We start from the raw sequence: 15473 nt of genomic DNA, 5'->3' as shown, positions 1-15473 counted from the left end.
TATTGTATCTAGAAAAATACATAATTAAAGTGAGCTGAAGTCAAGTCAGTGCTGCTTTGTTGCTCGGTTTGCTCTAAATTTGTGTTCGGTGTCGAGCTTCGACCTGACAGGAAAGTCAGTGTACATGTTGCTAGGCAACGATAGGCTCTCTGAACGACGGTGTTTTCACGCGAAATCCGCTCATTGAAGGACAAAACTACCTAAAAGTGCGTCAGTTTGCATCTAATGCTGGCTAGCTACTTCTAAAGTCAACTATTAGTTTGTGATTAGTGCACGCTGAAAATGCCGTTCAGCGCCGAGGCCATTAAGCCGCCCCTTCATGACCAAATAACAGAACTGCAGAGGAAAATTCAACTTCTTGGTAGGTTAAGACTTGCAGCCGGTTAGCTAGGACCGGTCATTTATGCTAGTTAGATAGCTAGGCCTAGTTGTGTGTGTAAACACAATGTTGATAGCAAATTCAGACTTTGCATTAGCGCTATCTTGCTAACATTTTACTAAAGATTATTAGCTACCTCCATCTGTGAGGTTACTTACAGGTTAATTTACTCTCGCTGGGAAATGTATGGCCACATGAAGCTATGATGAAAGATAGAACGTTAACTACTAGCTACTTTGTTGCAATCATTTTGCAAGGTCAGGTGATTTGTAGGCTATGTTGCCAGCAAAATGGGCTTAACTAGAAATAGTAAAATTATTGCTACCTTCCTAGCCATTAACATTCCCAGAGTAATGGGGAACGGTTTGGGACACAACAATATAAATGGCATTCAACTTGTTATGTAATTGCTAGTTCCCTGTTTCTTTGAATTAGACGAAGAGAAGGCCAAAAGTCAGTCAAAAGATGCTGAAATAACGAAATTGTGTATTTGTCCAACAGAGGGCGACAGAAGTGCATACTATGAAATGTCTCAGTCAAGCATCAAGAAAAACAGGAATTCTATCCTTCAGCTGAGGCAAGAGAACAAGAGACTACACAAGAAGTTGGCAAATGCTCTTGCTGTAAGTAAAACTGGTTATTTCAATGCTCAGCTTGTACTTCCCAGGTTGTTTTTCCCTGTTAGAACTTTGGAGTGCAGGGTCATATTCATTAGTGCACATCGTAACAAAACATTTTGGAACTGAAAATGAAAAGGAGCATTTATTATTGGACAAGTTGAGATAGTCCTTCCCTGTTACAGACCGTTTTCTTTCTCTCTTCCAGGGGGACGAGCAGGTGATAAAGGAGGCCTTCCAAAGCAGAGGCATGGAGAAAGCTGCCTTCAGAAACATGTCAGGGAAGGTGGGGACATCGCAAACACATAGCTATGTTTGTTTGATGTATGTGCATTTTTATGTATTATTGACTGTCATCTGTAAAGCAAATTGCCCATTGGGGATAATCAAGATGATCTACTTTGCATCCTGGTGAGCAGGCTGCTCTCAAGGTGCTGGACCAGAAGGTGTGTGACAAGATGAAGAAGCTGAATGCTCTAAAGCACACCACCCAGACGTACCGCCGTCGCCTGGAGGACCTACAGACACTGTACCAGAGTATGAAGCTAGAGAACAGGGGACCAGAGAGAGACACGGAGAGACGCAACGAGGAGGCCAAGGTACTATATAGAGACAAACAGTGCAGCAGAGGGTGCGACTGGAATGGAACCCTATTCTCTATGTAGTGCAGGACCGACTGACTGATTGATTAACTGACAGACTGACTGACTGACACACACACACACACACACACACACACACACACACACACACACACACACACACACACACACACACACACACACACACACACACACACACAAAATATGAATATAGTGGTATGAATATAGTGGAGGTGACTGATGTGTTGCCCTTGGTCCACAGAGTGAAGGACAGGCGGCTGAGGAGCATCCCCAAAAGGTTACACTCTTTCCTTCCACGCTGCCTCACCCCTCTGATTCTAGCCAGTCTTATCCACAATAAGAAACTTTTCAAACACTTAGCATGCCCAGCTCAGGATCAATCAACCATCTATAAGTGTGTGTGTGTGTGTGTGTGTGTGTGTGTGTGTGTGTGTGTGTGTGTGTGTGTGTGTGTGTGTGTGTGTGTGTGTGTGTGTGTGTGTGTGTGTGTGTGTGTGTGTGTGTGTGTGTGTGTGTGGGGTTTTCCAGAGCTTGCGGGTGCTGGAGAATCGTCTGGAGAAAGCTCAGCTGAAGTGCCAGGAGGCTGAACACATCATGAGGGGCTATCTGAAACTAAAGGCCCACCTACAGGTTAGTCCTAGCCTGGTCCCAGATCTCTTTATGCTGTTTCGCCAACTCGCCCCACATTTAACTTTATGCAACCAAGCCATGCCTACACACCCTCTCCAATGTGCTCTTTGGGTAGTTGAATCCTTTTCCATGACCTACTCTAATTTCCTAATAGATGATAAAGTACCCTACCTCGCTCTTTGTCCTGTGTGGCTCAGTGGCTAAGTCGTGGGTTTGATTTCCGCAGGTGCTACCCATACGGAAACGTATACACTCACTGACGTAAGTAGCTTTGGATAAAGGCGTGTGCTAATTGGGATATATTATAATTAGGAGGAGAGCCTGACCTTCCAGTCCCAGCTGGATAAACTAGAGGCTGAGATCCTGAGACAGAGACAGGAGCTGAAGGACCTGCAGGTCATGAACAGTGACGCACTGCTCTCCAAAGACACTGCCAAGGTGACCAGCACACATACACACTGCTCTCCAAAGACACTGCCAAGGTGACCAGCACACATACACACTGCTCTCCAAAGACACTGCCAAGGTGACCAGCACACATACACACTGCTCTCCAAAGACACTGCCAAGGTGACCAGCACACATACACACTCCTCTCCAAAGACACTGCCAAGGTGACCAGCACACATACACACTGCTCTCCAAAGACACTGCCAAGGTGACCAGCACACATACACACTGCTCTCCAAAGACACTGCCAAGGTGACCAGCACACATACACACTCCTCTCCAAAGACACTGCCAAGGTGACCAGCACACATACACACTGCTCTCCAAAGACACTGCCAAGGTGACCAGCACACATACACACTGCTCTCCAAAGACACTGCCAAGGTGACCAGCACACATACACACTGCTCTCCAAAGACACTGCCAAGGTGACCAGCATGGGTATTATTATTGTAACTGAGGACTGTCCCGTACCTCTCCCCCTCATGCATCACCTTACGGTCATTGATGTGTCCATCATGTAAAGTCCAGCTGTCTGCATTTACAGCTATTTGTTGTGAGTTAATGCTTTTCTTTGCTATTTGTACAATAAACAGTAGTTATTTGACTCTCTCTCTCTCTCTCTCTCTCTCTCTCTCTCTCTCTCTCTCAGGCAGAGCTGCAGCGTCAAGAAGAACAGATGTATAGGGAGAGGAAGGACAGAGAGTGTATCCTCACCCGTTACAAGAAAGAGGCAGAGGACCGTAAGACCCAGGCTGAGAGAGTGGAGAGAAGGGTTGGTCCCCACCACTTTACACTTACATCCATAGAATAACAATGACAAGAATGGATATTCCTATTCAAGTCAACGTTCCATGATGGCTGGACCGGCTGCCGTATTGGGTGTACCCAGGGCCGTTTCTAGCATTTTGGGGGCCCTATTCGAGATTTGGTTGGGGGCTTCCCCCACCTAGCGGGCAAAACATTTCAGTGGCCACCCTCTTGGAAAATTGTGAAGTTACTGACCTGCAATTCTACATGTTTTTCCATGGGGCAGAGAGAACATTTAGCAGTTTTAAACATATGTGATTCTACTAATTTTGGCCCCTGGGCAGGTGCCTTGCGTGACCGGTCAGTAATTCGGCCAGGAATACTACAAGGTTTAGATAGCAACTTACCTAGCAATCTTTAACATGTTAGCTGACATGGCTAATTGAGTGACTGTCAGTGACTGACATAACAAGAGAAAAACAGCTTATGCACAAACACATTTCAAAATTGCACCTTGTGTATTCTACTATTCTAACTAACAGTAACTTAAGACCCCGACTGACTTCCTAAAACAAATCTAAATAAATGTTGTTTTTGTGGGGGGGGGGGGGTTCGCAGGGCCCTAAGAGTCCGCTTATGTCGCTTATGCCTAGAGACGGCACTGGGTGTACCCATATCAAGAGATATATCATGAGGTACTGTGTCCATTCTATTTAGCTATATATCTACACTTCTTACATATCACTTAGTCTACAGAGTAAATGTCCTGATGTCTTCCCTCTTCCCTCCAGGCCCAGCGGACAGCCATGCAGCCTGACGAGCTGAGTAGCGACGCCCAGCGCAGTGCCACCGGGCTGGGGGAGGAGGAGAGGGCCATCTCCACCTTCGAGGAGGCCTTCAGACGCATCAAGGAGGCCACGGGGGTCACTGACACACGGGTACGGAGAAGAGGTCATTTTATATGATTCTTTCGTTTTGTGTGCGGTTTGTGTGTCTTTGTATGCAAGTGTGTGCGTGGTACATGTGTGTTAGTTTGTTTATGCACCTACTGTATCCATGTTTGTGTATGCAAGTGTTGTGTGTTTTTCAGCTATTTATGCGTTTGTGTGTGTGTATTAATCTATATCTGTGTGTGTGTGTGTGTGTGTGTGTGTGTGTGTGTGTGTGTGTGTGTGTGTGTGTGTGTGTGTGTGTGTGTGTGTGTGTGTGTGTGTGTGTGTGTGTGTGTGTGTGTGTGTGTGTGTGTGTGTGTGTGTGTGTGTGTGTGTGTGTGTGTGTGTGTGTGTGTGTGTGTGTTCATCCATCTCCGTGTCCCTATGCAGGAGGTGGTGGAGAGGTTCATCTCTCAGGGAGACACCCAGCAGCACCTGGAGGATCTGAAGAAGGAGAACCAGAGAACCCTGCTACAGCTGAAGGAGGACAGGGACCGTCTGCAGGAACACTTCCAGGACATCAAGTACTCCGGGGAGACCAAGCTCTCCAGGTCAGTGGGCAGGGGTTAGGGATTACATAGCAGACCAGAGAAGTTGTAAGCGGATGCTGACACCTTCAACGGAAGGTATTATTTAATAAAACAGTGACCCTCAGAACAGATCCTTGAGGATTATAATTTGTGGGAGAAGACCAATCAAGCAACTTGTTGTGGTACAGAAGTTGGTCTGAAAGGTTCCTCTCCTAGTGTTGAGTTGAGTGTTTCTGTAAAGTCATTCTGATGGATATTTCTTACTGTCCTGTCTTCTACAGTGGTCAGCAGATGCTGGAGGACTGTAAGCGCCACCTGCAGGCGGAGCAGGGGAGGCGTGACGCCGCCAAGGAGCGTCTGGACTGGCTGAGCCGTACCCTGAACACGGTCCGGGCCGGGGTGGAACACCTATCTGACAAACTACAGCACATCAAGCTGGTACAGAGAAGACCCCATTAACAATATAATGTACATTGACCTGAGACCTGTCAGATTATTTAGATCAAGTTGCATTGGGAAACCTTGTAAATAAAAATGTGACGGTGCTCAGAAACATTGTCAATTGTGTCCTCAAACACCTTCTCCCCTCCTCCAGGGTGAGGGCCCGGAGCCCCAGCTGCCCCCCGGCTCAGAGGAGTATGTGGTGGAGCTGCTGTCCCAGTCAGAGCAGAAGCTGCTGTTACTGCAGGAGGAGCTCCAGGGGAAGGACCTGGCCGCCGTCATGAAGGAGATGGAGGAAGAGGAGGTGAGGAGGGGGAGGAGGAGAGGTGGGGGTAAGGGGAGGGAGAGGGAGAGGGGAAGGACATGGCTGCCATCAAGAAGGAGATGGAGGAGAGGATCAGAGATAGGACTCTTCCTTATTCATTAAACATTGACTGTTGTTTCCATAGATTGAATGAATGGGAATAAGCCCCTTAGACTAGGCCAATTTGACAGTACACATGTGTACACTCATTATTTTTCGGTGGCTGCTGCTCCCAACAGTGAATTGGGTATTGTAGAGACAGACAGGTGTTTCAGACAGTACATGGAGCATCTACTCAAATAGGTCCTGCCAGGGTAAAGCTTTATGACCTGAAACCATCTGCTTATTTTCCATCCATTCGCTACTGTACTCCCAAGGTTTTTACCAGCCACGCCAGCCAGACTAGATGCTACATACAGACCATGTTCTTTAATCTGTGCACTGGTGCTTGAATAGCTTATCTGTTCCTGGATGGAAATATTGCCATTAGGTGTTTGATCTTGATTATTAATGAGTCACAGCCAGCCGGCCACCTTGAAGTCACCCCCTGGTGTGTGTTTGAGAACACTGTGTTCAGGAGTCAGAGGGTACGGGTTGTTCAGGAGTCGGAGGGTACGGGTTGTTCAGGAGTCGGAGGGTACGGGTTGTTCAGGGGTCGGAGGGTACGGGTTGTTCAGGGGTCGGAGGGTACGGGTAGATCAGGGGTCGGAGGGTACGGGTAGATCAGGGGTCGGAGGGTACGGTTAGATCAGGGGTCGGAGGGTACGGGTTGATCAGGAGTCGGAGGGTACGGGTAGATCAGGAGTCGGAGGGTACGGGTTGATCAGGAGTCGGAGGGTACGGGTTGATCAGGAGTCGGAGGGTACGGGTAGATCAGGAGTCGGAGGGTACGGGTAGATCAGGAGTCGGAGGGTACGGGTAGATCAGGAGTCGGAGGGTACGGGTAGATCAGGAGTCGGAGTGTACGGGTAGATCAGGAGTCGGAGTGTACGGGTAGATCAGGAGTCGGAGTGTACGGGTAGATCAGGAGTCGGAGGGTACGGGTAGATCAGGAGTCGGAGGGTACGGGTAGATCAGGAGTCGGAGGGTACGGGTAGATCAGGAGTCGGAGGGTACGGGTAGATCAGGAGTCGGAGGGTACGGGTAGATCAGGAGTCGGAGGGTACGGGTAGATCAGGAGTCGGAGGGTACGGGTAGATCAGGAGTCGGAGGGTACGGGTAGTGGTACACCGTTAGCGCTTGTGATGTAGCAATGTCTGTCTGGGATTCTCTAATGACGTTGGCTTTGACTGGTCTCAAGTTGTATGCCTTTGCATTTTGAAGGCATAAGCCCTGGTCTCAGATCTTTGTGCTTTATAGCCAACTCCTATGGTTGAATAAACAGATCTCCTTGACTAAAATGTTCCCTTTGACATCTTATTTTGATGAGAACAACTGTCTCTCTGTGTCTGTGTCAGTTCCATGCCAGCATCGAGGGGAAGCTGCCCCATTGCAACACCCGCATCAAGCTGCCTGAGGCTCAGAGACAGGACCCATATGATGGTGAGATGGGATCAGATGCATAATTGCATACACACACACACAAACGCACTCTATCTCGCAATTCCTCTCTCTTTTCCCTCTCTTTCAGAAGAGGAGGAGAGCGGGGACGATGAGGGTGACATTATCACCAGGGCGATACTGAAGCACCAGTCTCAGCTCATCATCGACTCCAAGACTAAGAGGAAGACCAGGACCAAGAAGAAAAAGGGCAAGCTCTGATCCTAGATCAGTTAGGCTGGCTAGAGGTCACAAGAGCCATAGAAATATAATTGCTAGAATGGGGATGTCAGCTCTAGTAATTATATTTCTATGACGAGAGCAGCCATGAGTTTGTGTTTAGTGTGAGGTCATAGGTCATATTTGTGCCCTGGATTGAGTGAAAATACCTTTGCTTGAGATGGCATCGCAGACTTTAGGGAAATCTTACTCCTCTCATATAATTATTCAGTTAGCTAAATAATTGTATTCCTTATTAACTAATGGAATGCACAGTAAATTTATATTTGGGATGAAAGTAGCCGTAAGTAGTACTGTAGCTATGGGAACGTTGTGTTGTGGTGGCAGATCATATAGTACCTTGCAGTCACCGCATTAGCTACTTTTTATCACAAGCAGTTCAACACAAAATAATTGATTTCCCACTTGCACCACTGATTTGTAGATTATAAAATTGTAATTAAAATAGGAATGAAAATCAATAAAATGCTTGATTTGAAGAATTACTCAATCTTTGGATAGGTAGGATTGCTCTAATGCAGGGTTGTCAAACATACGGCCCGTGGGACGTTTTTTTGTATAATATATATATTTTTTAATCGGCATTGAAATGACTTAAAAATTGAAACTGTAGAAATCAGGGCTTGACATTAACCTTTTTAGCCACTTGTCCGTCGGACAAGTAGGACAGATTTTTTACTTGTTTACTGAAGTCACTTGTCCCCCCCAAAAAGGTATGTAACACAGGCCAAAAGGCTGACTGAAAATGAGTGAAGTACACATATCTGTGGGAATTAGGGGTGCTGAGGGTGCAGCAGCACCCCCTGATAAATCACAATTGGTGATTAAATTGGTGCACTAGGCCTTGATTACTCCTGTATGATTACTGCTGTATGATTACTGCTGTATGATTACTGCTGTATGATTACTCCTGTATGATTACTCCTGTATGATTACTGCTGTATGATTACTGCTGTATGATTACTGCTGTATGATTACTCCTGTATGATTACTCCTGTATGATTACTGCTGTGTGATTACTGCTGTATGATTACTCCTGTATGATTACTCCTGTATGATTACTGCTGTATGATTACTGCTGTATGATTACTGCTGTATGACCCTGTATGTGCGGAAGTGTGCAGATGGAGCAGTGACACAGTCTACGATGGCTGGCTGTGCGTCTTGTGATGGGTTGTAAATCATCATGGACTGCAGAACAACTCTGCTCTCCTCACAACTGGATAACTATACACTGATTCACATCTAGGCTACTTACTATATGCCAGTATGTGTTGTAGGTAGGTTTCACATTGCTAGAATAACATGGAAATAGGTCTAGGCCAACTAAGCATCATTTCTTTCATCAGCTTTCCTCAGCTGAAGCCTAAGTTTTCTTTTGACTACTCATTATATTTGTCCATCTTGGTATTGCTCAATTTCAGTTCTTGTGGCCTAAAATATATGTAATTCAAAATAAATCTGGCAATGAGAATAGCATAGACTCCGATTTTCATAATTTTCCCCCTTTGAAAGCTGCAACTTTAGGACTTAAACACACATAACTTTAATTTGTCAATGCTTTTATGATATTTCGGTTAGTAGGATTAGGCTTTTGGTCGTTCAGTTTGCATTCCTAGAATGCATGCATCATTTCTGTCTTATAATGCGTTGGTCAACTGTCATGGTTTGTTCAAAATTCTCATTCGATTTTTTATATCTTTCTATTGTGTCTTATATCTCTCTCATTATTACCTTAGTCCTCCCACGTGTTTGGGTTATTCAAAAACAACTTAAAACTTTCTGAGATAGCCTAGAACTCCGTTAGATTAATTCAATGTTTGATCATAAAATTGCGCGGCAGGAGAAACCTAGCATGCATTTAGCTGAAAGAATGGTGTACTAGGCCAAGTCATATTCATATAAAACGGAGAGGAAATAGAACATTTGGGATTCTATAACAGTAAGACACCGGAGTGTCCGCTATTAAAATAGACTTTGACTATTGGCCCAGATCATCTGATATTCAAGAAAGAGAGAAAAAAAATTACGATTCTGACCGGATATTTTGCGCTGCTTTGGTGAGACTCTTAGCTCTGTCTACTTTGTCCTCTTGCTTTTTGTAAATATAACATTTATTGAAATAGGCTATAGCAAATAGGAATATAGGCAATTTACTACCCTGCTGTCTGATCCAATTCTGATCGGAGTAATTGTTTGATATTGTGATTATTTTTTTCTGAAATCTATATATTCTGATTGTCCGATTTAAAAAATAATAATAATTAAAAAAAACATTTTTTTACTTGCCCCAGGCAAGTGGACAAACCTTAAGGTCGAGCCTTGGAAATTATAATGGCCCTACATCTACAGTCTAGCGATTCTGGGGGGGCCAGTGCCCCTGTGACAACAATTTTGGACCCCCTTGTGGTCCCCCTAAATGTTTTTTTACATAACAAATTTTTGCTATCATTCTTTTTTTTACATCCGTTATTAGACAGTGGCAACGATGATGATTATGAACATGGTATTTTGCCTGCTAATGCCTGCAATGCAGTGAAGAAAATAATATGACAACAATAACGTCTAATGTAACTGGCCCCTCTAACAGTACAACTGGCCCCAGCTTGGCCCCCCCAGTTGAAATGGTCTAGAACCGCTACTGCATCTACAGTCTCTTCACTCTGCCCAGATTCATAACCGTCATCGGAACGAAAGCTAGACATTCAGGGAGCATGGGAAAATTCCAAAAGCAATGGATAGAGATTTTTGCTAATTTTGACAGCGAGGAAACATAATCAATCTAAAATGAGGCCCTCTTGACCTCGGGGAAGACTGAATGAGGCACTCCTGCTCTAATTTTGTACAGGGTTTTCCAACTGCCGGCACGCGGGTCCTCAATTTATTTCTAATTATGTTCCGATCCCCTGACCATCCACTCAAGAAAAAATTGTCCTGCGGCTGAATCTAGTTGATGATCCCTGATTTAGTAGAATATACAATAGAAAAAACTGTTGAATTAGTCATGCTATGCTTCCTTTCCCTATTTCTCCGTAAAGCTGGTAAAAGAAATTCCATTTATAACAGGCCATGTTGTTACAACAGAAATGTTATATGGCATCTTCTTGTTGGCACAACAGATATTCTCTCTCTTTTGTACTGCTTGTATTTACTTCCTCTGTTTTAGCAAGAAAAGCTGGGCTGTTCTCAGATCTGTTTGTACTGTCTTGCCAAATCATATGGTCATTGTCATGCCAAACATGGTAGCCTACCCACGAAAACATTTCTTTCACTATTACTCACACTTGGGTCTCCGGAGTGGCGCAGCGGTCTAAGGCACTCGTTCAAATCCAGGCTGCATCACATCTGGCCATGATTGGGAGTCCCATAGGGCGGCGCACAATTGGCCCAGCGTCCTCTGAGTTTTGGCGGGGTATGCCGTCATTGTAAATAAGAATTTGTTCTTAACTGACTTGCCTGGTTAAATATATAAAACATTGAAATAATATTATCTGGCTTCATTAACATTTTGGACCCACTGTCTTTACACATCAATCACATCAATCACACCATTATGTACTGTATGTCTTTACAATATGAAACCAAACACCAACTTTAATTAGTGTACTGTACGCACTGAAACTGAAAATAATTGAGTAAGTGTTTACCCTGACAATATAGTGTATTTGAATGAAACTACCAAGTATATTGACACATCCACTATATATATATATACCTAAGGTATTGTGAATAGTATGAAAGCATCACTTGGTTTCATAAGAGCAGGTCACCTGTTTCTGTTCTTTACTTTTTCTCTCTTTATGGTCCAAACCCATCTATTGTGAATAAAGGGGTCATCTTACAATCCAATACACTACACTACTTAACAAACGAGTGCCATTGTCCATGTTTGGCATGAGATCCTGTGTAACATCAGTGGGCTTACGGGAAAGACACACACCTCACCTCCGAGGAACTACAGGGAACCTCACGCTACTGATCTAAAGACATGCTTTCTGTCAGTCTGAACCGTAACCTACACCCTTGCGCTATGATTCAATTATCTAGTGTCCTAATTAAGAAAAAAAAAATGGACTCTTTTTGCTTTCTCCTTTATACCTGACATTCAATTAGTTGGGTCGTTCCACCAATCCGTTGCCTTTTGAGAAGTGTAACTTGGTCACCTACTTTTTACATTCTGTCATAAAGTTGAAAATGTTCAACTTCATAAAAACACATTTTACCATCTGAAGAGGTTAAATACATAAAAATACTATACTAAATGCCTATTAAGTGCCAAATAAAGTAACAGGGTCAACCGTGTCAGGGTTGACAATTTCATCTTAAATCAGCCATAAATTCCCTTGTGACAGGGGGAATGGAAGCTTGTTGTGAACCACAGGGAGGTGCAATTGAATGCAAGTTGGGTAACAGGGTTGACGTGTTATGCTTAACCCACTCAGTTTCCCACCACAAAACACCTGAAAATTGGCCAAAAAGAGTAGAACAGTATCTTAAAATGCTTCTTAGATTGATGACACCGGACACATAAGTTCGTTTTAGTATTTAATTGTAACTTAGAATAACATTCCCTAATGCACCTGGCGTAAGCTACCTGAGGCTTTCTCAAGCATGGTTATACTGTATATGGCAGACAGAAAATGGCTACTGATGCGGAAAAGAAAACCCGTCTTGAGTCAATACTGCCATCTATTGGTAAACATAAATATACCAAAGCTCATCTCCTTTTTTAAATTTTTAATATTGTTTTTTACCCCTTTTTTGTGGTACCCAATTGGTAGTTACAGTCATGTCCCATCGCTGCAACTCTCGTACGGACTCGGGAGAGGCGAAGGTCGAGAGCCGTGTGTCCTCAGAAACACAACCCAGCCAAGCCACATTGCTTCTTGACACAATACCCGCTAGACCCAGAAGCCAGCCGCACCAGTGTGTCAGAGGAAACACTGTACACCTAGCAACTGTGTCAGCGTGCATTGCGCCCCGCCCGCCACAGGAATCACTAGTGCGCAATGGGACAAGAGCATCCCTGCAGGCCAGACCATCCCCTAACCCAGACGACGCTGGGCCAATTGTGCGCCGCCCATGGGTCTCCCCGGTCGCGGATGGCTGTGACAGAGCCTGGACTCAAACCAGGATCTCTAGTGCCACAGCTAGCACTGCGATGCAGTGCCTTAGATCACCGCGCCACTCGGGAGGCCCCTCGTCTACTTTTACACTATGATTTGACTATTAGATGTTCAATGTTTCTTTTGAGAATTTTATTTATATATTTTTTTATTTAAAGTTTCACCATATTAAAACAAGAGAAACTTGGAGAAATGTTGGGGTTTTGTGAGTTAAAATCTTCCTAGAAGTCACAGAGGATGCACGGAGAGACATTTTGCCACTAGTTAGTCAGATTTATTGAATTCTCCATGTAGTCTATACTAAAGGGCACTTCATTTAATATAACAGGCTTTTAAAATTCAATATTGATGCACAATTTCTACTTAAAATATCAAAGGGATGCAAAAGGCACTCATTTGGTGTAACAACCCAGTTGTTAGTGCTTCAGTTGAACTATGACTAATGATACTGTCATCTCCTCCCAACACTTTGTTGATGGGACAACCTTTCCTCATATCATAGAATCAGAGATGCAAGTCCAAGAACTCTCTCTCTCTCTCCCCTCCCTCCCTCTTTCTCCGTCTCTCTCTTTTTCTCCCCCCCTCTCTCTGTCTCTCTCTTCCCCTCCTTCTCGCTCGCTCTCTCTTTCCTTCCTTTCCTCTCTCTGTCTCTCTCTCCCCCCCACCTCTCTCCCCTCCCTCCATCTCTATCTCTCTTCCCCTCCTTCCCTATCTCTTCCCCTCCGTCCCTCTCTCTTCCTTCTTCTCTCCATGCTCGCTCACATGATGCTGGCTGTGTGACTTACGTAACGAGACAGACAGACAGACAGACAGCTGGGGGTGAGGGACATGCAGAGGGACAAATGCTTTTTCAAACCAGCACAATGAGTCATTGGGATTAAGCGTTCTTTGTTGTGTGTGTTTGTGTGAGTTTGACAGTATGTGCCTGGCATGCATTGTGTACAACATGTTTCAGACAGTGTACTGTAAGAGTACTGAGAAGAAACGTACTTGGAAATCGCTTTAGCCCTGCTTGGTTAATGAGAACAGGTTTCAATTAGTAGTTTTTGTAGTTTTGCAGCACCTGCAATTCTATCAGATATTTCATTATTGATACTCAAAGGGCTGTAACAGGCCTTAGCGACCAATGTTTAAGCAGTACATTTTTTTCCACAGACGCAACAAGAAAGAAGGATGTGCTTGCTTTAGATTGGGCGTTTGACGTTTCTGAAGTTATGACGCAGTAGGTCTACAGAGTGTAAGAGGTGAATGTCAAGCAGAGAGACAGAACAAAGGCCAGGGTATAAAGGGTGTGTATTTTTGTTATTCTTGTTATTTTTTCTCCTAGCAGGAAACAATATTGACTTCATTTCAAAGGGCCTAATACAGAGCTAGATTTCCATTGGTTGCTCTCACACCATACACACACATGAAATGTATAGATCGAATGTGACATACATTTTTGCAGTTTTATTGAATTCTCCATGTGGTCTATATTAAAGGGCACTTCATTTAATACAACAGGCTTTTCATTCTTAAAAGTGTAACTGTATAAAAAAATATATATACACTGCTCAAAAAAATAAAGGGAACACTTAAACAACACATCCTAGATCTGAATGAAAGAAATAATCTTATTAAATACTTTTTTCTTTACATAGTTGAATGTTCTGACAACAAAATCACGCAAAAATAATCAATGGAAATCCAATTTATCAACCCATGGAGGTCTGGATTTGGAGTCACACTCAAAATTAAAGTGGAAAACCACACTACAGGCTGATCCAACTTTGATGTAATGTCCTAAAAACAAGTGAAAATGAGGCTCAGTAGTGTGTGGCCTCCACGTGCCTGTATGACCTCCCTAAAACGCCTGGGCATGCTCCTGATGAGGTGGCGGATGGTTTCCTGAGGGATCTCCTCCCAGACCTGGACTAAAGTATCCGCCAACTCCTGGACAGTCTGTGGTGCAACGTGGCGTTGGTGGATGGAGCGAGACATGATGTCCCAGATGTGCTCAATTGGATTCAGGTCTGGGGAACGGGTGGGCCAGTCCATAGCATCAATGCCTTCCTCTTGCAGGAACTGCTGACACACTCCTGCCACATGAGGTCTAGCATTGTCTTGCATTAGGAGGAACCCAGGGCCAACCGCACCAGCATATGGTCTCACAAGGGGTCTGAGGATCTCATCTCGGTACCTAATGGCAGTCAGGCTACCTCTGGCGAGCACATGGGGGGCTGTGCGGCCCCCCAAAGAAATGCCACCCCACACCATGACTGACCCACCGCCAAACCGGTCATGCTGGAGGATGTTGCAGGCGTTCTCCACGGCGTCTCCAGACTCTGTCACATCTGTCACGTGCTCAGTGTGAACCTGCTTTCATCTGTGAAGAGCACAGGGTGCCAGTGGCGAATTTGCCAATCTTGGTGTTCTCTGGCAAATGCCAAACGTCCTGCATAGTGTTGGGCTGTAAGCACAACCCCCACCTGTGGACGTCGGGCCCTCATACCACCCTCATGGAGTATGTTTCTGACCGTTTGAGCAGACACATGCACATTTGTGGCCTGCTGGAGGTCATATTGCAGGGCTGTGGCAGTGCTCCTCCTGCTCCTCCTTGCACCAAGGCGGAGGTAGCGGTCCTGCTGCTGGGTTGTTGCCCTCCTACGGCCTCCTCCACGTCTCCTGATGTACTAGCCTGTCTCCTGGTAGCGCCTCCATGCTCTGGACACTACGCTGACAGACACAGCAAACCTTCTTGCCACAGCTCGCATTGATGGGCCATCCTGGATGAGCTGCACTACCTGAGCCACTTGTGTGGGTTGTAGACTCCGTCTCATGCTACCACTAGAGTGAAAGCACCGCCAGCATTCAAAAGTGACCAAAACATCAGCCAGGAAGCATAGGAACTGAGAAGTGGTCTGTGGTCTCCA

General features: G+C 44.9%; 1 protein-coding gene across 1 annotated transcript; it reads left to right on the top strand.

Moving 5' to 3' along the window:
• The first annotated feature begins 81 nt into the window (after window positions 1–81).
• On the top strand, window positions 82–10920 carry LOC106564573 (outer dynein arm-docking complex subunit 3). Its single transcript, XM_082958762.1, has 14 exons — window positions 82–361; window positions 881–1002; window positions 1205–1282; window positions 1416–1595; window positions 1861–1896; window positions 2148–2249; window positions 2562–2687; window positions 3352–3474; window positions 4241–4387; window positions 4772–4932; window positions 5193–5349; window positions 5507–5656; window positions 7114–7198; window positions 7287–10920. Exons 1-14 carry the CDS (start codon window positions 283–285, stop codon window positions 7415–7417), a joined length of 1677 nt encoding a protein of 558 aa, XP_082814888.1. The 5' UTR covers window positions 82–282; the 3' UTR covers window positions 7418–10920.
• Window positions 10921–15473: the final 4553 nt, after the last annotated feature.

This window comes from Salmo salar, chromosome 12 (genome assembly GCF_965601325.2).
Source record: "Salmo salar chromosome 12, fSalSal1, whole genome shotgun sequence".
NCBI lineage: Eukaryota > Metazoa > Chordata > Actinopteri > Salmoniformes > Salmonidae > Salmo > Salmo salar.
This window is presented reverse-complemented; position numbering and strand designations above follow the sequence as displayed.

Bases quoted from the DNA above. Each gene is read 5' to 3' on its own strand.
- LOC106564573 (XM_082958762.1), top strand. From the start codon at position 283: ATGCCGTTCAGCGCCGAGGCCATTAAGCCGCCCCTTCATGACCAAATA. The intron at 1,003-1,204 runs GTAAGTAAAACT...TCTCTCTTCCAG, and splicing joins AGTTGGCAAATGCTCTTGCT to GGGGACGAGCAGGTGATAAA. The intron at 4,933-5,192 runs GTCAGTGGGCAG...TGTCTTCTACAG, and splicing joins GGGGAGACCAAGCTCTCCAG to TGGTCAGCAGATGCTGGAGG.